Here is a 23003-nt window from a genome sequence, read left to right as displayed (position 1 = left end):
GATGCTGTTTGAAGATATCACGGACAGACAGACAGATGCATGTGCCATTACACATTTTTCCAAAATAGGCATGTAAAAACTGTGCATCCTTTAATACTATAAACAGCTATTATATGAAAAAATTAACCTTCTAAGAACCAGCTTTGTGAATAGAACAAAGCCAAAAGAAGATGAATGAAGGAAAAGTCTAAAAGGTTCCAGGTCACAGTCTGGTGTAAGAGGGACAATAGCAGTTCCTTACTGAGTTTAGCTTTATCTCCTTTCCCCATCATTGTTTGTCTGGCACAGTCCAGGAAGTCTTGTATCTCCTTGCTGTACAGCTTCGACAGATTTGTGGCATACACCTGTAAACATCATACAACCCATGCTTAAACAATCAACGTCTCAGGCAAACTATTACAGGTAACCCCAAAAAATATGCTGCTATTTTTAGTGAAGAGACCTGAAGGATTCCAAATTGATAGGCTTTTTTAAAATTCAAATATTACATGATATAGATACATCACATGACATAACTACAACAAGATTTTAATCTGTAGTTTTTGTTTTTAAATGTATTAACTAAACTCCTTTATTTGAAATGATGAAAAGTATCATATGTTACATAACTGTTCAATAAAACAAATTATAATTGTGATCAACTTTCAAGGCGATAATTGGTAGGTATAATAATTGACAAAATTTTACAGCTGGCCACACAGCATATCTACAAATATACTCAAATAAGTACAGGTTAAGAAGATACGGAATAGTGATGATGGACATGTGGGACTCCAATATAGCACCCATATACCTTGTATCTGGGGGTATTAAAACTGTTTTGTTACCTTGGCAAGTTCTTTGAAGCTGCGTGGATCAGCTTGTTTGAGCCAGGCCATGAGCTCTGTGTATGGGGTAAGATCTCTGTGACTAGAATGGTGTTGTGGCAACTTCAGCTCAGACGCATGTCTGCTTAATGTTTCTCCTAATTCATTTCCCTGGAAAATAAATCACTCTTTAATTTACACTCTTAAATTAACTGTTTTGAATATTGCAGCTTTCAGGTTATCAAACTAAGTTTGGAACCAGTTTCAAAATTCAGCCTTGCAACTAGTTAATATAAAGTTTGAGCTCAAAGTTCTGCCTTGCCATCGATCAATATAAAGTCTGAGCTCAGAATACAGCGCTGTCATAGGTCAATATAAAGTTGTTGTATAACCTAAATTTATACAAGAAGTAATTATCTTTTAAAAATATTTCTGCTACATTTCGAAAAATATTTGGTTTTCTTAAATAATATCAAGATGCAATACAGCCTATGTCCCTCTGACAAATTGCAAGTCACCTTCAGGAATATCACTGCCAGCTGAACACTGCATTTCTACATATACAGTACTACTGCCTTCAATTAAACTGAACAAACAATTCTGATGTATAATTACTAGAAACAGCAGAAAGCTTTGACATCTTATCCTTTAGTAGAAAATACAGTTATAACTCTACCTGGTGAATAAATAAATTATTCAAATGATGGGCCAGACGCCTAGAAAAATCTGTTGACAATTTATTAAACTTTTTCATCTGTTCTTCAACTGCAGCCATTTTCTGCAGTGCAGGATGTATACTGGCATGTCGACATCTCTGTAACTGTTGTGCTGCTGCAGTACACTCCAGGATACCGTTTGGTGTGGACAGATCCCCTTCTATTAGAGATCTCATATACTTGTTGTCTAAGTCAAGCTGGTTCTGGAATCACATTAAATTTTCCAACTTATATTTTATTTGTCTTCTTTTTCATTTTCCTAGGAAATAAAGCATACAATGAGGAAGGTTATGTAGTAGTGACTGATCACCCTAGGGGTGTGATACCCCAATAAGGTCTAAAAATCTTCAACAACTATTTCTATTTGTCATTATCATTTTCACTTTGTTGTTTTAGCAGGGTGATGTTTCACAACAGACATGTGTTTCATGTATGAAGTTTACATTCAAGCAAATAAAAGTATGCACTTGAAAATATTGTTTAAGTGTAAAATGTTAGAAATATACAGAAGAATAGTCCTATACTGTGAAATCATTAATATTCGTGGGGGACTAATTTTCGTGGATTTCGTGGTTGAGTCAACTAACATGTAAAATTCCCATTCATTTTATGTTCAAAAGTTGAAATCCACGAATTCATATCCCCACGAAATTGCTGTTTAGACCAAAACCACGAAATTAAATGATTTAACAGATGTTACAAATCAAACAAACTCATTAAAGGTTCTAGCTACTGTAAAGTAGGTCATGTTAAAACTATTAAGAAACTTCAAAGTGACTCACAACTAGACTTTCAATTTCCTCCAACATTTTCTGATGATTGGCATTTCTCACAGACAGAAGTGTATCTTTATCCTTCATTACTTCCATCTGTTCCTTCACTGACTGTGTAAATATATAACAGCTTAGTAATATCTGATTAGTGGTTTATTCAAGGTGACAGGTAGTATCACAATGTAAGCAAATGATTTACATCTTGCCTATACAAAGCTTCATGTTAAAAAGTGTTGCATTATACTGTAAAATCATTGACATTTCAGGGAACTATTTTTGCTTATTTTGTGGTTTTGTTTATCAACAAAATTAAATTTCAATAAAGATCATAAAATCCTTGTGAATACATTGGAATACAGTACTTTATTACTTCTTATTTTTAAAATAGATAAAAGTATTTGAAATTTTTTAGTTTCATTCAAACTGTACTCTTGTGTAGATGGAGTACAGTTTATTGTTGTACATCCTTGTGTGCTAGAATTTATCATCTTCAATGAAGCCATGATAAATGTCAAATAAGTTTGCATATTTACCTGCAATATCTTATCATAGGAATCTAGTTTACTTTCTATATTTTCAGCTTGTTGTATTCCATCATCAAGTAGTCTCATCAGGTTCAGCACTTGATCTTCACTTCCCATTATAGAGTGAATGTTTGCCTGAAATATATACAACGGTACTTGATCTTCACTTCCCAATATAGAGTGAATGTTTGCCTGAAATATATACAACATCACTTGATCTTCACTTCCCATTATAGAGTGAATGTTTGCCTGAAATATATACAACATCACTTGATCTTCACTTCCCATTATAGAGTGAATGTTTGCCTGAAATATATACAACGGCACTTGATCTTCACTTCCCATTATAGAGTGAATGTTTGCCTGAAATACATACAACGGCACTTGATCTTCACTTCCCATTATAGAGTGAATGTTTGCCTGAAATACATACAACGGCACTTGATCTTCACTTCCCATTATAGAGTGAATGTTTGCCTGAAATATATACAACGGCACTTGATCTTCACTTCCCATTATAGAGTGAATGTTTGCCTGAAATACATACAACGGCACTTGATCTTCACTTCCCATTATAGAGTGAATGTTTGCCTGAAATACATACAACGGCACTTGATCTTCACTTCCCATTATAGAGTGAATGTTTGCCTGAAATACATACAACGGCACTTGATCTTCACTTCCCATTACAGAGTGAATGTTTGCCTGAAATACATACAACGGCACTTGATCTTCACTTCCCATTACAGAGTGAATGTTTGCCTGAAATACATACAATGGCACTTGATCTTCACTTCCCATTACAGAGTGAATGTTTGCCTGAAATACATACAACGGCACTTGATCTTCACTTCCCATTACAGAGTGAATGTTTGCCTGAAATACATACAACGGCACTTGATCTTCACTTCCCAATATAGAGTGAATGTTTGCCTGAAATATATACAACATCACTTGATCTTCACTGAAATATATACAACATCACTTGATCTTCACTTCCCATTATAGAGTGAATGTTTGCCTGAAATATATACAACGGTACTTGATCTTCACTTCCCATTATAGAGTGAATGTTTGCCTGAAATACATACAATGGTACTTGATCTTCACTTCCCATTATAGAGTGAATGTTTGCCTGAAATATATAAAACGGTACTTGATCTTCACTTCCCATTATAGAGTGAATTTTTGCCTGAAATATATACAACATCACTTGATCTTCACTTCCCATTATAGAGTGAATGTTTGCCTGAAATATATACAACGGTACTTGATCTTAACTTCCCATTATAGAGTGAATGTTTGCCTGAAATATATACAAAAGCACTTGATCTTCACTTCCCATTATAGAGTGAATGTTCGCCTGAAATATATACAACAGCACTTGATCTTCACTTCCCATTATAGAGTGAATGTTCGCCTGAAATATATACAACAGCACTTGATCTTCACTTCCCATTATAGAGTGAATGTTCGCCTGAAATAGATACAACAGCACTTGATCTTCACTTCCCATTATAGAGTGAATGTTCGCCTGAAATACATACAACAGCACTTGATCTTCACTTCCCATTATAGAGTGAATGTTCGCCTGAAATACATACAACAGCACTTGATCTTCACTTCCCATTATAGAGTGAATGTTTGCCTGAAATATACTATTTAGTAGTACAGCTTTCACAAAGCACAAGGACAGACTGGATACAAAGTCTAAGTTGAGAATCACAACCATGTACCTAAACAAAACAGACAGTTCTACAAAATTCTCACAGCTGTGCTACTTCCTGACATGGAAAGGTTATGTTACCACATGTACATTCTGTTCGATAAAAAATTTCACACTGAAACATAACGTGTCTTTAACTTGCTTAAATCTTTAACATGAATCTATCTTTGTAGTCAAATATTTTGATATATATTAAAAAATGCTGAATTCTTTCATGAATTTACCCCATCAAGTACTGATAACTGTTTAGACAACTGTTCTGCAAAGTTTTCAGCATTACTGATGGCAGCATCACAGTTGGACATGAGAGATTCTAGGTCTGATTCTTCCCGTGCTGACAGTGCCTGATAGTCCTCAAGTTCTGTTGCTATGGGAACACCCTCTTGTGCTGCCTGACCCTGGCTTGTAGGTTTGATGATTTCTGTAAGAGCAAAGACAGTACAAGACATTCTGTACCGTAAGTGGAAAACTTTATTCATTATTTTGCAGAATATTTCCCTTCAAATGTGACCCCTAAAATACACACAAAACAATGTTCTACATAAAAGAAGTAATAACCAGAATTTCTGTAATGCAGGCACTAACCATTATTCATTATATTGCTATTTAAATTCTGTCAAAAAAGCTTGTATTGCAAAAGTAAATATGAACTGGCAGGAAGCAATTCAGTATTGTACCTTTTGTATTGTATGTTGCCAGATTATTTTCATTTAATATGCATGACTTGACACAGTTCTGTAAATAGCGCACAAGAAAACTCCACTCAGTTCTATTTACATTGAATTTGAAGATTTTGTTCGAGAACATAACAAAAAACAAAAAGGCAGAGGTATATAATAAAAGAGTCATTGTAACAGTAGCTAAATCTAGGATTTTGTATTCTGCTCTCATGGATTTTGCAAGGCTGGATCACACTCTACACTTATAGGTCTTGTGAGATCTGATCTGACAAAATTGAACTGAATACAGCATCCCAGATCGAGCTACTAGTAAAATAACCCTATTTCACTATATGAAAATATTGTACTATGAATTGCATGTATTGTAACTGACCTTCGAGAAGCCGGTCAGGAACATTACTGAACTCTGGTTTCTGCACAAGATGTCTCTGTGATAACTGAAATACATTTAAACTTACTGCTATATCCTGCTAAATACACTAAAACTGCATTTTTCTCTACGTTCTTTTTCCCAAAAGCCTTTCAAGTTTCATTTTACAGTTAGGTTCTACAGACCAACTCCACTGTATTGAACAGATCTATGTCTGGAAATCACATTTTTCTCAACAGATAATCAACATGAGCTTTCTAATGACAGTGCACTAGCCTATTTGAAGCCATTTCACCTGATACTAGCTTATGTATACTAAAGATAAACAAAATTTTCTAAGTTGAAAAAGGTGTATAATTTTGCTCAAATGTAAGCCAGAGTTAATGAAACTTGCCACAAGAGGTAATCCTATGATGTCAAAGATGTGTGGAGAATCTGAAAACATTTGGTCAAGTAATCCCTGAGAAACATACTTGCATGCAAAACTGTAACTTGTCCCCGAGAGGTCCTCTCATGATGCTGAATATGTGTAGAGTTTTAAAGCATTTGGCCTACTGCTGAACGCCAAGAAGAAGAAGCCTACATGCCTCATGTTTACATGACGCAGATACCCACGCCAATGAAAGGTGGATTTTAAAAAGCTCTTCTATTTGAAAAATTTCAAATAGAGCTAAAAAAAAAATCCCTTAAAGTGTCAAACTTCAATCCTATCACAATTGGCAAAATTCCTTACAACCAACTGAGCTAACTGATAAACCTTGTAGGCTGTTTGGAAGATGAACAGACTATTACTGAAATACTTTTCTTATACATGTAAATGTAAATATCAAAATCTGCAGTCTGTAGAAATCATTATTTTTCAAGTAAGAATTTTATAAATTTTAATGTGTAATTTTACCTTCCACAAACATGAAATGAAAGCATCTTTATCTTCAACACTACAGGCTGTCCACTTGTACACCTTCTCAAAGTGTAGATCAAAGTCAGCTATCTCCTGCACAAACAGTGATACAATGTTAAAGCAAGTGTAGGTGTTAAAGCTCGAAATTTAAAAAAGGCCTTCTTTAGTTAGAAATTACAATAGAAAAAAAGCTTTAAAGCTTTAAAGAGGTTCCATGCATTTTAAATACATGTTATGTACATATTAACACTCTTCTGTCAATAAAATATGTAAAAAAAAAAACAAACTCTTTAAGTCTCAGTCATGCTACTTTTTATATAAAATATAAAGATTTAGCTGTACTTTGTATCATATATATTAAGATTTATATGTGAACAATACTGGCTTATCATTTTTGGTATCTACTATCAACTGCAGGTTTAAGAAATATGAAATGTTGATGTGGATCTGGGAGCATGTCCCTTTAATATGTTGGATACATATTCTCGGTATTAATCTAAAATTTACAGCCTCTCCTGGTTATAATTCACTGTTTCACCCTCCACGACCAGTGGCTGTCCTAAGATCTACAATTCAATTTAAGTTTCTTGAAACTAACATATGAGCTGTAAGAAGACTAACATAGTGGCTTTGCGACCAGCATGGATCCAGACCAGCCCGCCCATTCGCGCAGTCTGGTCGGGATCCATGCTGTTCGCTAACAGTTTCTCTAATTGTAATAGGCTTTGAAAGCGAACAGCATGGATCCTGACCAGACTGCGCGGATGCGCAGGCTGGTTTGGATCCATGCTGGTCGCAAAGCCACTACGTTGGTTTTCTCATGGCATGACTCATATTAATTTCTGGCTTAGTATTTAACCAAGGACAATGGTGAAAATCAATCATATACTGATTTGCTATCCTGTTTGATTTATTTTGTTGCGATAAATGTGAATGTATCTACTTAAATCCATATTTAAGTGGAGTCTGAAAAGGTCTTTTGAAGTTGAACCATCTATTAAGAACATATAATAATATCAAACGTATAACTGGCTGACCAAAGTAAGAACTTGTGCTAACATCCCTTTGCATGAAAATTTTGTTTAAAATATACCTTTGTCTTATCCTTTCCGTCGACAACTTTCAGCTCTCTCAGTGTCCATGTTACTTTCTTCTTAAAAGTTTCCCCCTTCTCTGCTTTCTTTATCTGGTACACATGTACTTGGGTGTTGCCATCTACTCCTGTACTCACTTAAAAACAATCATATCCTTTTCAGATACCAAAAAGGACAATTCAAATAATACAAACATTACTTGTTTTATAAGGTTTACCCTTTTTTTTTGTATATAAACCATTAACTGACAGATAAGTAAGATCAGGGCTTGAGCTAGGGAGCGACTTGAGCGAAATAGTCGCTTTGTAGCTCCCGACTTCGCTCTAATCTAACATCAAAGCGAAATTCACGTCGCCCGATTTGTTTATCCACACTCCTCCAGTTATCCGCTATCGGCCTGTTGACACTAGACTGGAAGAATACACGATATCATAATTCAAGCTCCGCCTACTCCAGATTATGGAGAAGTGCGAAGGTGACACTTGTTTTGTAAACTGACTGTTGATAAAGAAAGCAGTAGGGATTTATATTACATAAGCTTACACATTCTTTTTTGACCATTAGAAAGTATCTTACCATGTTTGGCTCCAGTAATTTCCTGAAATCCACTTAATTTTACTCGTATTTTTCAAAACCCAAACTTTAGAAACATAATATTATCACTGACACTTTCTGTGACTAAAATAACGTAACTGAAATTTACGCAAATTTTTGACACCTGCCATCAGAAACTGGTTTAAACCTGTTTGACAACTGTTTCTTTTAATGTGTGCCGACACCAGCGTATCAAAGAGACACCAGCAGATCAAAGAAGATGTGTATTCTGTGTGATGTCATAGTGATGTCACTGCTATTGACATGTATTTAATTCACATACTTGTTATTTAAAGTGACTGACTTGAGTGCATTAGCACTCGGAGCTTGATTTTTTTTTTGCTTATATGGAATTAACTTTTTTAAATTGTATTCATATTTATAGGGTTTTCTTGGTTTGGACAATCATTGCAAGAGTGAAAAAAAACTTGAATTTGCAGTTTAATCACATTAGATTCACAAGGTTAAAAACGATAAGAAAACAGAATCACTGACATTTTCAGTGAATTTGTTATTTACTTTAAATTAATAGACTTTGTAAACAAAGACAGGGAATAATAAAAATAGTAATGTTATATAAAGCATATTTAGTTCCATTTTCAGCTTGCATGTCATGGTGCTAAAATCTTCCCACGTTTTCCCTAAAATCTCGCCACTTCTCCCTAAAATCTCTCCACTTCTCCCTAATCTTACCTGAGGGAGAAGTGACTTCTCCCTAAAATCTTAGCCTAGCTTAATCCCTGAAGATTAAAATATTGTGAAGGAAAACTAACCATCATTCTTATTTATGACAAGGCAGTGTTGGTTAACTTTCTTTTATCCTGAGAAGGAAGCACGAGTGCTCAATAGTTACAAGGTGGTCAAGAATATTTCAACCTTACCAGACAATTCGAATATGAAAAAAACAAACACTTTTTTTTGTCTTCTTTTAAGTGTTTTTTTTCCTTAAAAAAAAAAGTTTTCAAACATAATACCCTGGCTCCCATCCGATATGTATGACTAACCACCAGTAACATCTAGTAAAGAAGTGATATTTACAGGCGGCACAGAGGAAACTACTAACCACCGGTACTATCTAGTAAAGAAGTGATATTTACAGGCGGCACAGAGGAAACTACTGACCACCGGCACTATCTAGTAAAGAAGTGATATTTACAGGCGGCACAGAGGAAACTACTGACCACCGGCACTATCTAGTAAAGAAGTGATATTTACAGGCGGCACAGAGGAAACTACTGACCACCGGCACTATCTAGTAAAGAAGTGATATTTACAGGCGGCACAGAGGAAACTACTGACCACCGGCACTATCTAGTAAAGAAGCGATATTTACAGGCGGCACAGAGGAAACTACTGACCACCGGCACTATCTAGTAAAGAAGTGATATTTACAGGCGGCACAGAGGAAACTACTGACCACCGGCACTATCTAGTAAAGAAGTGATATTTACAGGCGGCACAGAGGAAACTACTGACCACCGGCACTATCTAGTAAAGAAGTGATATTTACAGGCGGCACAGAGGAAACTACTGACCACCGGCACTATCTAGTAAAGAAGTGATATTTACAGGCGGCACAGAGGAAACTACTGACCACCGGCACTATCTAGTAAAGAAGTAATATTTACAGGCGGCACAGAGGAAACTACTATCTAGTAAAGAAGTAATATTTACAGGTGGCACAGAGGAAACTACTATCTAGTAAAGAAGTAATATTTACAGGTGGCACAGAGGAAACTACTAGCCACCGGAACTATCTAGTAAAGAAGTAATATTTACAGGCGGCACAGAGAAAACTACTATCTAGTAAAGAAGTAATATTTACAGGTGGCACAGAGAAAACTACTATCTAGTAAAGAAGTAATATTTACAGGCGGCACAGAGGAAACTACTATCTAGTAAAGAAGTAATATTTACAGGCGGCACAGAGGAAACTACTATCTAGTAAAGAAGTAATATTTACAGGCGGCACAGAGGAAACTACTATCTAGTAAAGAAGTAATATTTACAGGTGGCACAGAGGAAACTACTAACCACCGGTACTATCTAGTAAAGAAGTAATATTTACAGGCGGCACAGAGAAAACTAGAGCTATCACTAAAGGTGATGAATGTACCCCCAGCATGCACTGACACAGTACATTGCAATTTGACGCACACAAGATTGCATAATTATGTGGACTGTATGTATATAGACTGTATGTATACAGTATAGTAACAAAAAACAAAGTCCCATAACTATGCAGAATATTTATCTAAAAGAATGTAACATGCACCATGCACAACTAGGGTTGGTACTGATCACTTGTGTGAAGTTTCATTAAATTGTGTGTAAGGGTTTGGTAGATTAGGCACGCACAAGATTGCATATGCAGACTGTATGTACATAGTATGTTAACAAGAGACAAAGTCCCATAACTCTGCAATTTTTGTTGCTGAAAGAACCTAACATGCCCCATGCACAACTACTGTTGTTACTGATCACTTGTGTGAAGTTTCATTAAATTGTGTCAAGGGGCTGAGGAGAGATGGTACGCACAAGATTGTGTCTATGTATATAGTATAGTAACAAAAAAACAAAGTCCCATAACTCTGAAAATTTTTTTCTGAAAGAACCTAACATGCCCCATGCACAACTACTGTTGTTACTGATCACTTGTGTGAAGTTTGATTAAATTGTGTCAAGGGGATGAGGAGAGATGGTGCGCACAAGATTATGTCTATGTATATAGTATAGTAACAAAAAAAACAAAGTCCCATAACTCTGCCAATTTTTTTTCTAAAAGAACCTAACATGCCCCATGCACAACTACTGTTGGTACTGATCACTTGTGTGAAGTTTCATTAAATTGTGTCAAGGGGATGAGGAGAGATGGTGCGCACAAGATTGTGTCTATGTATATAGTATAGTAACAAAAAAACAAAGTCCCATAACTCTGCCAATTTTTTTTCTAAAAGAACCTAACTTGCCCCATGCACAACTACTGTTGGTACTGATCACTTGTGTGAAGTTTCATTAAATTCTGTCAAGGGGATAAGGAGAGATGGTGCGCACAAGATTGCGTCTACGGACAGACGGCCAGACGGACAGACAGACAGACAACATGGTTCATACAGGACTTGGCAAAAAAAATTCAAGGACTTTTCAAGGACTTTTTAAGGACTTTTTATGGATTTTCAAGGACTATTTTAATCGCTTTAAATCTTAAATTACAAAACCATTTAGGCTCTTCATAAGGCATTATGACAGAAGAAAAGTTACAGAACAGTTTTATTTTCCATAAGCTACGATAGCATATCTTAACCTTTATGAGATCTTCAATGGGATTACCTTTTATGAGCTATATTTGCCTGTATACATACTTAGTACATGTTTCTTATAAGTCTTTCAAGCTCTCAAGACTACATTTGTAGTTTTCAATTTGTCCTCAAGGGACTTCACTTCTTGTTTTCGCGTGTGATTTCAACGCACTTTCTCCCATAGTTCCGACATCAATGAGTTTATCACATACACTTATGCTTGTCTGACTTAAACTCCTTTAACCACGATGAATAATCATCCTGTGTAAGCCATTTATTGGCGAAACTACATTTATTTTTTGGGCCACTCATTGTTGTTGTTGAGGCTGATCACTACCAAATAGAATGTAAGCCTCCGCAGGTCTAGTCACAAGTAGTCCAAATATAAATAGTACTAATCTTTCTTCCTTTCCTAGTGCATTTTCTCGGCAGCAATGTGCTTACTTTTACCCTACCGCGTTTCAGTATGTATCACTTTGCATTGTAATGAAATCGGCATGTTCCTATCGCATGCTAGATAAAAATGGCGGCGTAAGAATTTAATGTCACGAAAAGAGAAATTGAAAGAAGCGAAAAGTAGTAAATTCAGCGGGTTGTATTTAACGAACTGTAGTTTTCTTATATAAAAGTTAACACCCCCTTTTCTTTTTGTTTTTCTAAAGTAGCGATCTAGCTCTTTATGGGAATATAAGTCTCTGAAAATCTGATATGCTAGAAAATGTCGAAACACCGTTATGAAGTGAGTGGATTTTATATGAAATAAAGAACAGCTGGATTTAGTGGTGTTCAGCCTATAAGGGGCAATACATGTTATTTCTGAAAGCCCTCGAAAATGAATGGAAATGCCATTAATCTATTCTTTATGATGTAAAACGGTAACAAATGGCTGAAAACGCTTAAATTTCTTGTGTTTTTGGAATTTAGATCGAATTTTCGACCAGGTGGCACTATTTTGGTTCGTTTTAGGACCTAGTAAATGTCTTTTCTCGCATTTTAGCACTTCATTTGTCTAAATAATATTGAAATTAGCATGTTTTCTGAATGAAAATGACAAACATCGTAACGATTAAATGGATGGTAAATGTAAATTCCACGAATAAGGTAAAATTAATTGAAATATTGCTTGCACAGGGCTAAATTTTGCATATTTTTGGGATGGGGGTGACCTGTAATGAATGGTTATTTCTCTACATTTTCTCAATATTTTGCACCAAAACAAAGCAGAATCATTGTGAAATAGGTGTACCTTGAGAATGAATGCAAATTCATGGAAAAATCAGACAAAAATTTTCTCTTATAGGCTGATCACTACCAAATAGAATGTAAGCCTCCGCAGGTCTAGTCACAAGTAGTCCAAATATAAATAGTACTAATCTTTCTTCCTTTCCTAGTGCATTTTCTCGGCAGCAATGTGCTTACTTTTACCCTACCGCGTTTCAGTATGTATCACTTTGCATTGTAATGAAATCGGCATGTTCCTATCGCATGCTAGATAAAAATGGCGGCGTAAGAATTTAATGTCACGAAAAGAGAAATTAAAAGAAGCGAAAAGTAGTAAATTAAGCGGGTTGTATTTAACGAACTGTAGTTTTCTTATATAAAAGTTAACACCCCCTTTTCTTTTTGTTTTTCTAAAGTAGCGATCTAGCTCTTTATGGGAATATAAGTCTCTGAAAATTTGATATGCTAGAAAATGTCGAAACACCGTTATGAAGTGAGTGGATTTTATATGAAATAAAGAACAGCTGGATTTAGTGGTGTTCAGCCTTGATAGTCACGCTGCAATGACCTTGCGCATAATATTTTAACGTTGTGAAAATCGCTATTTCGTATCTAACTTCCGTACCGAAACGGTGTTCAACTAGCGTTCCCTCCGTGGGTGTGCATGTATTTTTATTTTACACCGTTTTTTCGCTCGTTTTGACTTATTTATTATTTATTTTTTGTATTTTTCCCCTACAATACAATTGCACCCCCGTTTTTAGCAAAATTTAAGGACTTTTCTACCTTTTTTTTCAAAATTCAAGTACTTTTTCAGGGGATTTTTGGAAGAAAAAAATCAAGGACTTTTCAAGGACTAAGGATCAAATTCAAGGACTTTCAAGGACCTGTGCGAACCATGGACAACCTGAAACCAGTATACCCCCCCTTACAACTTTGTTGTTGGGGGGTACAACTACTATCTAGTAAAAAAGTAATATTTACAGGTGGCACAGAGGAAACTACTATCTAGTAAAGAAGTAATATTTACAGGCGGCACGGAGGAAACTACTATCTAGTAAAGAAGTAATATTTACAGGTGGCACGGAGGAAACTACTATCTAGTAAAGAAGTAATATTTACAGGCGGCACAGAGGAAACTACTATCTAGAAAAGAAGTAATATTTACAGGTGGCACAGAGGAAACTACTATCTAGTAAAGAAGTAATATTTACAGGCGGCACAGAGGAAACTACTATCTAGTAAAGAAGTAATATTTACAGGTGGCACGGAGGAAACTACTATCTAGTAAAGAAGTAATATTTACAGGCGGCACAGAGGAAACTACTATCTAGTAAAGAAGTACTTAATATTTACAGGTGGCACAGAGGAAACTACTAACCACCGGTACTATCTAGTAAAAAAGTAATATTTACAGGCGGCACAGAGAAAACTACTCTTGCTGCTTTTTTTCTTCTTTCCTGCCTGAGTAACGTTTACCAAACCGACAAGTCGCTCATCGTTGGGCAAAAATATTTCCTTCTGTAGTGTATGCTTAATTGTTGTCATTCTTTCACATCACCTGCAAAAGTTAATACAGTAAGTCAAAAGTACGAAAATTCTCGCAGCTTTCCAATGTCAGACTTATAATTTTAGATCCACATTTCATTTAGATCGAAATAAAAATATGAGATATGGAATCAAAACTTGTGTATCTTCTGGAATCACAAAGATACTGCAAAACCAAGTGTTAAGACTCTATTAGTTGTGGGCTGTGGATCATCAGCCATGAGCAAACTAGAGCTATCACTAAAGGTGATGAATGTACCCCCCGCATGCACTGACACAGTACATTGCAATTTGACGCACACAAGATTGCATAATAATGGACTGTATGTATATAGACTGTATGTATACAGTATAGTAACAAAAAACAAAGTCCCATAACTATGCAGAATATTTATCTAAAAGAATGTAACAAGCACCATGCACAACTAGGGTTGGTACTGATCACTTGTGTGAAGTTTCATTAAATTGTGTGTAATGGTTTGGTTGATTAGGCATGCACAAGATTGCATATGCAGACTGTATGTACATAGTATGTTAACAAGAAACAAAGTCCCATAACTCTGCAATTTTTGTCGCTGAAAGAACCTAACATGCCCCATGCACAAATACTGTTGTTACTGATCACTTGTGTGAAGTTTCATTAAATTGTGTCAAGGGGATGAGGAGAGATGGTGCGCACAAGATTGTGTCTATGTATATAGTATAGTAACAAAAAAACAAAGTCCCATAATTCTGCAAATTTTTTTTCTGAAAGAACCTAACATGCACCATGCACAACTACTGTTGTTACTGATCACTTGTGTGAAGTTTCATTAAATTGTGTCAAGGGGATGAGGAGAGATGGTGCGCACAAGATTGTGTCTATGTATATAGTATAGTAACAAACAAAAACAAAGTCCCATAACTCTGCAATTTTTTTTTCTAAAAGAACCTAACATGCCCCATGCACAACTACTGTTGGTACTGATCACTTGTGTGAAGTTTCATTAAATTCTGTCAAGGGGATAAGGAGAGATGGTGCGTCTAGATTGCATCTACGGACAGACGGACAGACAACCTGAAACCAGTATACCCCCCCTTACAACTTTGTTGTCGGGGGGTACAATTAGATCAAATATTTTCAAAATCGAGGTAAATCATCATTGAATTCATGCAACGTTGATCCTGAATAATGAATCGGGCTGAATTGGCTCATAACTCACTTTTATTTCTTTCAGAAGGAAATTATTACTAAGTTCAGTTATGGTTTCACAAAACTGTAATATTATGTCAATGTTGTTGATCTTATTTAAAGAAGAGTATCTAAGGTTAGACATATAATCTAAATCTCAGTGTTGGCAAATGGCATCACATACAGCAGAATGTTAGTGTTTTTCAAAATTTGCTAATCACTGGTTAATTTCACACACCCGTTATACTTGTATTGGTTAACCTGTTAGCATGCTAAGTGTTACTATAATGCAGCAATCAATTTTTTCATTGGGTTACTAATACCATGTGGATGTACCATTTGTACCTGTGACTCAACAACTGAAGCAATAGCATACCAACCAAAGTAGGCCCATGTGTCGAGATCCTGACGAGTGCATACATTTAATTTGGCCCACTCCTCACGGGTGAATACTGTATTTATAGACCAAAACAAGTTAGTAGGCTCCTAGGTATTCATGCATTTGCTTAATTGTTTGCATCTGAAGAGTATTTCTTGCATCTACATGATGAAATCAATGTATCATTTTCCAAACAAACGGTATGGAGATTAGGAACAACCCTTCCAACAGTCTTGCTGTGGCTCATTAAGCTTTAGGCCTAAATTAAAATACTGTTTGTTATACGCCCATTTTTGAAAAAGTGGGGCGTATTATGTGAACATCCGTGATGGTGGCAGGCAGACAGTGTCCAAAGCATGTCCGCTCTTTACTTTAAGTCAAACTGTTTTCATCTGATCTTCATCTAAACTTGCTGAGAATGTTTGTGGGCATAATATCTTGGCAAAGTTCGATAACCGGCAAAATCATCACAGGCACTCTTGGATTATGACTCTTGAATTACTAAAAAAACTGCGAATTTAGCCTTGTCCGCACTCTTAAATTTTCATCCGATCTTCACCAAACTTGCTGAGAATGTTTGTAAGCATAATATCTCGGCCAAGTAAGATAACCAGCCAAATCGCCCAAGGCACTCTAGGATTATGCCCCTTGAATAAGGCCAAGTTCGATGATGGGCGTATTTTGTGACAGTCTGGCATTCATGTTCGACCTTACCTATGGGCCCGATAAATTAAAATTGCTCCGACTCAAGTAATATCATTGCATTCCAGAAAAAACAGATTATTTTTATTTTATCATCAAAGGGAAACAACTTTTTAATTGATTGGGCACTTGTAAATATAACAAGCAAGCGTCTGAAAGATTGACATCGTCACCAGCAATGTTAATGGAATTTGTAAAACATTAAATTTGTTGAACTGAGGTCTGCTATCAAACATAATAAATTCAGTTTTGGAAGTGTTCATTTTCAGTTTGTTTCTATTCACTCAGTCATTGATTATTTTACAGGGTTCCCACCAGACTTTTAGTGTGAGGGTTTTATACCCCCTAGGTCATTAAACTGGGGGTGAAACTTCAAAAGTTGGGGGTTTTGATATTTAGAACTTCATTTCTACTATTATTATAAAATTTAAGGGCTTGGTGCAAAACTAGTTTATTTCATACTTTAAACATAATAGTTTTGCACAAAGCTCTAGCATTAATGTTGACTTGTATTATTAAAATACAATAAAACTAATATCAGAAATATTCTATTACTTTTATCGATATTTTGTTTACATCCTATGCAATTACCGCTATTTGTTGCTGACGTATCAGTCTTTGATATTAAGGATTCAGACGTAACATCTTTCGGCTCGACTGTTGACATCGCCCGCCCTAGCTGTTTATTAAATTAATCAATTAGATTAGTTTGGTTCTTTTTCTTGTATATGCAGACAGCAATTGATTACGTCACTCAAAACAAGAGCTGTCTGATGACAGCGCGCTCGACTATTTGAAGAATTGATTGAAGAATGGGGTCAAAATATTTCCACAGATATTCAGACAAAAGAAATAAATAGATTAGACAAACAATGTTCCTGTATTTCTTTGATTTCGATAAGTCTTGCACTAAATGGCAATGTATGAACCAATTTCAAAGTCCAAAAAGGAATTCAGTCAAAATAGTTAAGTACTCTTGCCTACAGATGGAAATCATATTGATAAACATGTGTTCATAGTTTAAAAGCCATATGTCAAATAGTTTTGACAAAACGTGGACTTGTATGAAAACAGAACCAGTTTCAAAGTCCAAAAAGGGCCATAATTCAGCCACAATAGATGACAGAGTTATGTACTCTTTCCTACAGATAGAGACTATTATACTAAACATGTGATAAAACTTTCAAAGCCATATGTCAAACACTTTACAAAAAATATGAACTGGTACGGAAAACTTAACCAAGATTTCTAAGTCAAAAAAGGCCATAATTCAGCAAAAATCCTTGATGGAGTTATGTACTCTTGCCTATAACTGGATATGGTGATGGTAAACAGGTGTTGAAAGTTTCAAAGCTTTATCTCAAAAGACTTTGTCAAAATATGAACTGGTACGAAATATTAACCCAGATTTCTAAGTCAAAAAGGGCCATAATTCAGCCAAAATCCTTAATGGAGTTATGTGCTCTTGCCTATACCTAGACATGGTGATGGTTAATAGGTGTTGAAAGTTTCAAAGCTTTATCTCAAAAGACTTTGTCAAAATACAAACTGGTACGAAAAACTTAACCAAGATTTCTAAGTCGAAAGTGGCCATAATTCAGCCAAAATCCTTGATGGAGTTATGTACTCTTGCCTATAACTGGCCAAGGTGATGGTAAACAAGTGTTGAAAGTTTCAAAGCTTTATCTTAAAAGACTTTGTCAAAATATGAACTGGTACGAAAAACTTAACCATGATTTCTAAGTCAAAAGGGGCCATAATTCAGCCAAAATCCTTGTTGGAGTTATGTGCTCTTGCCTATACCTAGCCATGGTGGTGGTAAACAAGTGTTGAAAGTTTCAAAGCTTTATCTCAAAAGACTTTGTCAAAATGTGGACTGGTACGAAAAACTTAACCAAGGTGTGACGCAGACGCCGACACCGACGCCGTGGTGAGTAGGATAGCTCTACTTATTCTTCGAATAGTCAAGCTAAACAAGAGCACCGCCTTGCGGGTGCTGACGCTCATCTGATTTTTTTTGTGTAATAGAAATATTGTCCTACCCATGATTTTCTAAATCTAAAAAGGGCCATCATTCTTGCAAAAAGCAGGATAGAGTTATGTTTCTTGATGTACAGTGTCCACTTATGATGGTGAAAAACTGTTGCAAGTTTTAAAGCAATAGCTTTGATAGTTTATGAGAAAAGTTGACTTAAACATAATACTCAACCAAGAAAATGATTTTCTAAGTCCAAAAGGGGCAATAATTATTGCAAAAATCAGGATGGAGTTACGCTGCTTGCTGTACAGGGTCAGCTTATGATGGTGAACAAGTGTTGCAAGTTTCAAAGCAATAGCTTTGATAGTTTAAGAGAAAAAGTTGACCTAAACATAAAACTTAACCAAGAAATCTGATATTTTCTAAGTCCAAAAGGGGCCATAAATCTTGCAAAAAGCAGGATGGAGTTATGTTTCTTGCTGTACAGGGTCAACTTATGATGGTGAACAAGTGTTGCAAGTTTTAAAGCAATAGCTTTGATAGTTTAGGATAAAAGCTGACCTAAACATAAAGAAAACTGATTTTCTAAGTCCAAAAGGGGCAATAAATATTGCAAAAAGCAAGTTGGAGTTATGTTTCTTGCTGTACAGGGTCAGCTTATGATGGTGAACAAGTATTCCAAGTTTCAAAGCAATAGCTTTGACAGTTTGGGAGAAAAGTTGACCTAAACATAAAACTTAACCAAGAAATCTGATATTTTCTAAGTACAAAAGGGGCCATAAATCTTGCAAAAAGCAAGATGGAGTTATGTTTCTTGCTATACAGGGTCAGCTTATGATGGTGAACAAGTATTCCAAGTTTCAAAGCAATAGCTTTGATAGTTTAGGAGAAAAGCTGACCTAAACATAAAACTTAACCAGGCAACGCCGACGCCGACGCCGACAACCGCTCAAGTGATGACAATAACTCATCATTTTTTTTCAAAAAATCAGATGAGCTAAAAAACCACATGTCAGACTGTCTCTATAATTTTCTATTCATAACTTGCGCGATAAATATTTAACACGAAAAAAGTTAAGTAACACCTGACACAACTAAAAACAGACACTGGAATTCCACATACTGTTCATTTTTCAGCTATTTTCGGACTGAGTGCATTGTATGTTCGCTGTTATTTTGATCTAAAACAATTTAGCAACTTCCTGGTTGGCAACTTGGTTGCGTGAAAATGCAGGAGCAATTTTCTGTACGTTTCAGATCAAAATTTAAGCGTGAAAAACGTAAATATTTACGTGAATAGGAACCCTGATTTTAACTGCACACCTTTCAAGGTCTCCGATAGCTTGTGATTCTACGTAAACAGATGTTGGACAAAAGCTTTTATTCGCTATATCATCAACAAAGGCAGTGGCTACGATTACGGTAATGTAATCCTAGCCTCCGATTCTAGGATTACGGAAGTTCCGTAATTTCCTAGATAATCCTATGAGGATAGGCTAGGATTTATTACGGAAGTATGTAAGAGGCATCAAATATATGTTAGGACATGCATAAATGATGTTGTAAACTTACTTATTTCACTTAAAATAGCGATTTGTATTCCTGTCGTACATATGGGTGTTGATTTCGCCTGATTCTATATGCACGGAACTTGATCTAAAGTGACAGGCAAAATCAAATCATAAAATTTAAAGTATAAAATATTTTTTAAAATCCTTTTGAGCTATCATTAAGAATATAATTTTACATTTGTCTGTCATTTTCAAAAAAAAGTTTATATTTGGTATGCTTTTGGAAAGACAACGTATGTATACAGGTGTTGACTTCACCTGTTTCTTCACGGAAAACTCGACTAACCCAAAATGGCGGATCGATAACATGAAATACATGTAATACGGTAGGCATGAAAAAATCGCTATTTCAGTGAAATAAGTAAGTTTACAACATCATTTATGCATGTTCTTACATATACTTGATGCCTCTTACATTCTTCCGTAATCCTAGCCTATCCTCATAGGATTTTCTGGAAATACAGAACTTCCGTAATCCTAGAACCGGAGGCTAGGATTACGGTACCGTAATCCTAGCCACTGCCATCAACAAAACTGTAGACTTTTTTTCGACACAAGCGGAAATATTGCCCTCAATTCAAACAGGAGAAATAACTGTCAAATCAAGGCGGGTATCTAACACTGCTGCTTTATTCATGTTATTTCCAGCCGCACTCGCTGGGTCAATCACCCATACCTAGCTGCAGAGCCAGGGGCGTGAGTGCTCCAGACATAGAGGCACAATATCAATAGCAGTATAAACGTTTTTCCATTTAATTAAAGGATGGGATATTAAAACAATTACCACAATATTTACGAAAGAAGATGCCTCTGTAAAAGGAAATCCTCAAAATTCGTAACAACTACAATATTTATGTTGGACTTGTGCAGACAATTACTTCCGCATTATGCGTGCGCATGTCTTTATGAATTAGGAAACGTATCACAAGCCTATTTCAGTTACATACTCTAGGTATCTCTATCAGGTACTGCAGGAAATGAATCACTTTTTGACTTAAACAAATGATCTTATAACCGTAACATATGGTACCTTTAAGTTTCTTTAAGCATAAGGGTTGTTTTTATTTCCAGTAACAGACTGACCATTTCATAAACAGCATTTGGAGTTATTTTGTAGAAAATTCACTTGTCTTTCAGATGGAGTCATAAAATGTTACAGAAATTATCCTATTATTTTGTTACTGTATTTGATAACACCCTCACCCGCAGAAGTGGACCAAGAGTTTCTCGTATATATTCCCGTGGATTTAGATTTGACTTTTCATCACGAATAAGTTGTAGAATTTAAAACATTAAAATTACCACTGTGTAATAAAAAGATATATTCTGTAGTAAATACATCAAGAAATATGACAATTAATTGCATAATCAATAATTTATGGCAAATTTGCTAACACCACCAGAAAAAAATAAGGATTTTTTGGAAAACTGAGTAAAATGCTGATAGTTTCGTCAATATGCGTTAAAATCATTTGAAATTTTCAGTGTGTCAGTTTTGTACCATTCCCGTCCTGAAAATAACAAACATTAAATTATTTGACAACTTTAAGGCAAAAAATGAGAATATGAGAAACCCTGAGAATGCGAGAAACTCTCCAGTCGCAAGGTCACTATGTCGGTAAAAGCTATACAGGTCTAGTACTGTTCCACAGTCTGGCACCCTGGCAAAAATATCTCACTTATAAAGTAGACAGGATACAAAGATCTGCAGCTCACAATGTTTTTAATGATTACCGGTATACCAGTAGCGTCTCAGACATGTTAACAGAACAAAATTGGAAGAACCTAGAACAAAGAAGAAATCATTCCTCACTTGTTATGTTCTATAAGATAAGAAATGAATTAGTGGCAGTGGACCATCATCATCTTACACAGACACGAAATCTAAACTACATGTACCTAATATCCCGGTCCAAATCAGTATGCGGATGTCTTTAAATTGTTTTTGTAGTTGCAATATGTGTCACTGTTTTTCAATATATAGGTCCATTGAAGTTTTGGCCAAATCTTACTAAAATTTATAAGATTATTTGTCCTTTTTGGTGTTTATATGTGAACTTACAACAAAAGTAATAAATAGAACTTTATTTCATAATTGTGCTGGACGTTTTCTCGAAATTGTTGCGCATATAGTGCCGAAATTTAAACTTTCGTTACTGTCGCCGACACTTTTACTTATGTTTAAAATATTTCGTTCTTTTATAGCATACTGATTTCTTTCAAAACCCTCTGCTATATTCAATCTTTATGTCTTATGTCCTGGAAAAAACAATTAAAAGAAAATTTTATTGATATATTTCTCTAATACGTTGCTGAATTTGATTGTCGCCAGAATTTCGACTTTTTAAAAACCTTCGTGATCCTATATTTGAATGATCATACAAATCATCAGCTCTGTCTTAACATCCTGATTATGCTTTCTCATCTCATTTTATACACAGGTCTTTGAAATAAAAACATGTCAAAGTAAATACATAGATAAAATGTTGCATGTGAAACTGATAAGAATATACACAACAAAAAAAAGTAAATTACAAAACCTTCGTTGTCACCCATCGCAGAGTAATATGAGTGCAAATTACTATATACGATGCTCCGATATTGTCGCAAGATTTACTAATAAATGATATATCCAGTGATAAGTAGCTCATGGAAAACTTCAATAAAAATTCACGCGTAATGAACAGTCATTTAAATATTCGTTACATAAACTTTCGTTACCAAAATGCCAATATAGATATTCGAATGAGAATAGCTCCGTATGTATGACGTCATTGGAAAAGTTTGGCACCACGCTACTTTGAAAACAAACATTCGTCCATTTTTGAAGACTTGGGAAGGCATTTAGAGACGTGAATCACTCGCCATGTGAGTAGCCTTATGAATTGCATTGCTATTTATCATAATCAATCGAAATTGATAGTGTTTTATACATTTCTGAATCCCTGAA

At 35.4% G+C, this 23003-nt stretch overlaps 1 protein-coding gene across 5 annotated transcripts in view; it reads right to left on the bottom strand.

The window, feature by feature from the left end:
- LOC123556235 (exocyst complex component 1-like) overlaps window positions 1–20946 on the bottom strand; it is a 54048-nt gene extending 33102 nt beyond the window's left edge. For 2 of the 5 annotated variants that reach the window (XM_053542491.1, XM_053542493.1), the window contains exons 1-11: window positions 20850–20906; window positions 14120–14265; window positions 7590–7726; window positions 6494–6589; window positions 5599–5662; window positions 4770–4966; window positions 2829–2954; window positions 2305–2406; window positions 1483–1725; window positions 828–977; window positions 242–344 (exon numbers count right to left, since the gene is read on the bottom strand). In XM_053542491.1, the coding sequence (XP_053398466.1) occupies window positions 242–344; window positions 828–977; window positions 1483–1725; window positions 2305–2406; window positions 2829–2954; window positions 4770–4966; window positions 5599–5662; window positions 6494–6589; window positions 7590–7726; window positions 14120–14252 (1351 nt within the window). In that variant the 5' untranslated portion in view covers window positions 14253–14265; window positions 20850–20906. Of the gene's footprint in view, window positions 1–241; window positions 345–827; window positions 978–1482; window positions 1726–2304; window positions 2407–2828; window positions 2955–4769; window positions 4967–5598; window positions 5663–6493; window positions 6590–7589; window positions 7727–14119; window positions 14266–20837 lie in introns of all 5 variants that reach the window. The other 3 variants (XM_053542492.1, XM_053542495.1, XM_053542494.1) reach the window with 3 other exon arrangements.
- Window positions 20947–23003: the final 2057 nt, after the last annotated feature.

The sequence above is a fragment of the Mercenaria mercenaria genome, chromosome 5 (assembly GCF_021730395.1).
Source record: "Mercenaria mercenaria strain notata chromosome 5, MADL_Memer_1, whole genome shotgun sequence".
NCBI classification, from domain to species: Eukaryota; Metazoa; Mollusca; class Bivalvia; order Venerida; family Veneridae; genus Mercenaria; species Mercenaria mercenaria.
This window is presented reverse-complemented; position numbering and strand designations above follow the sequence as displayed.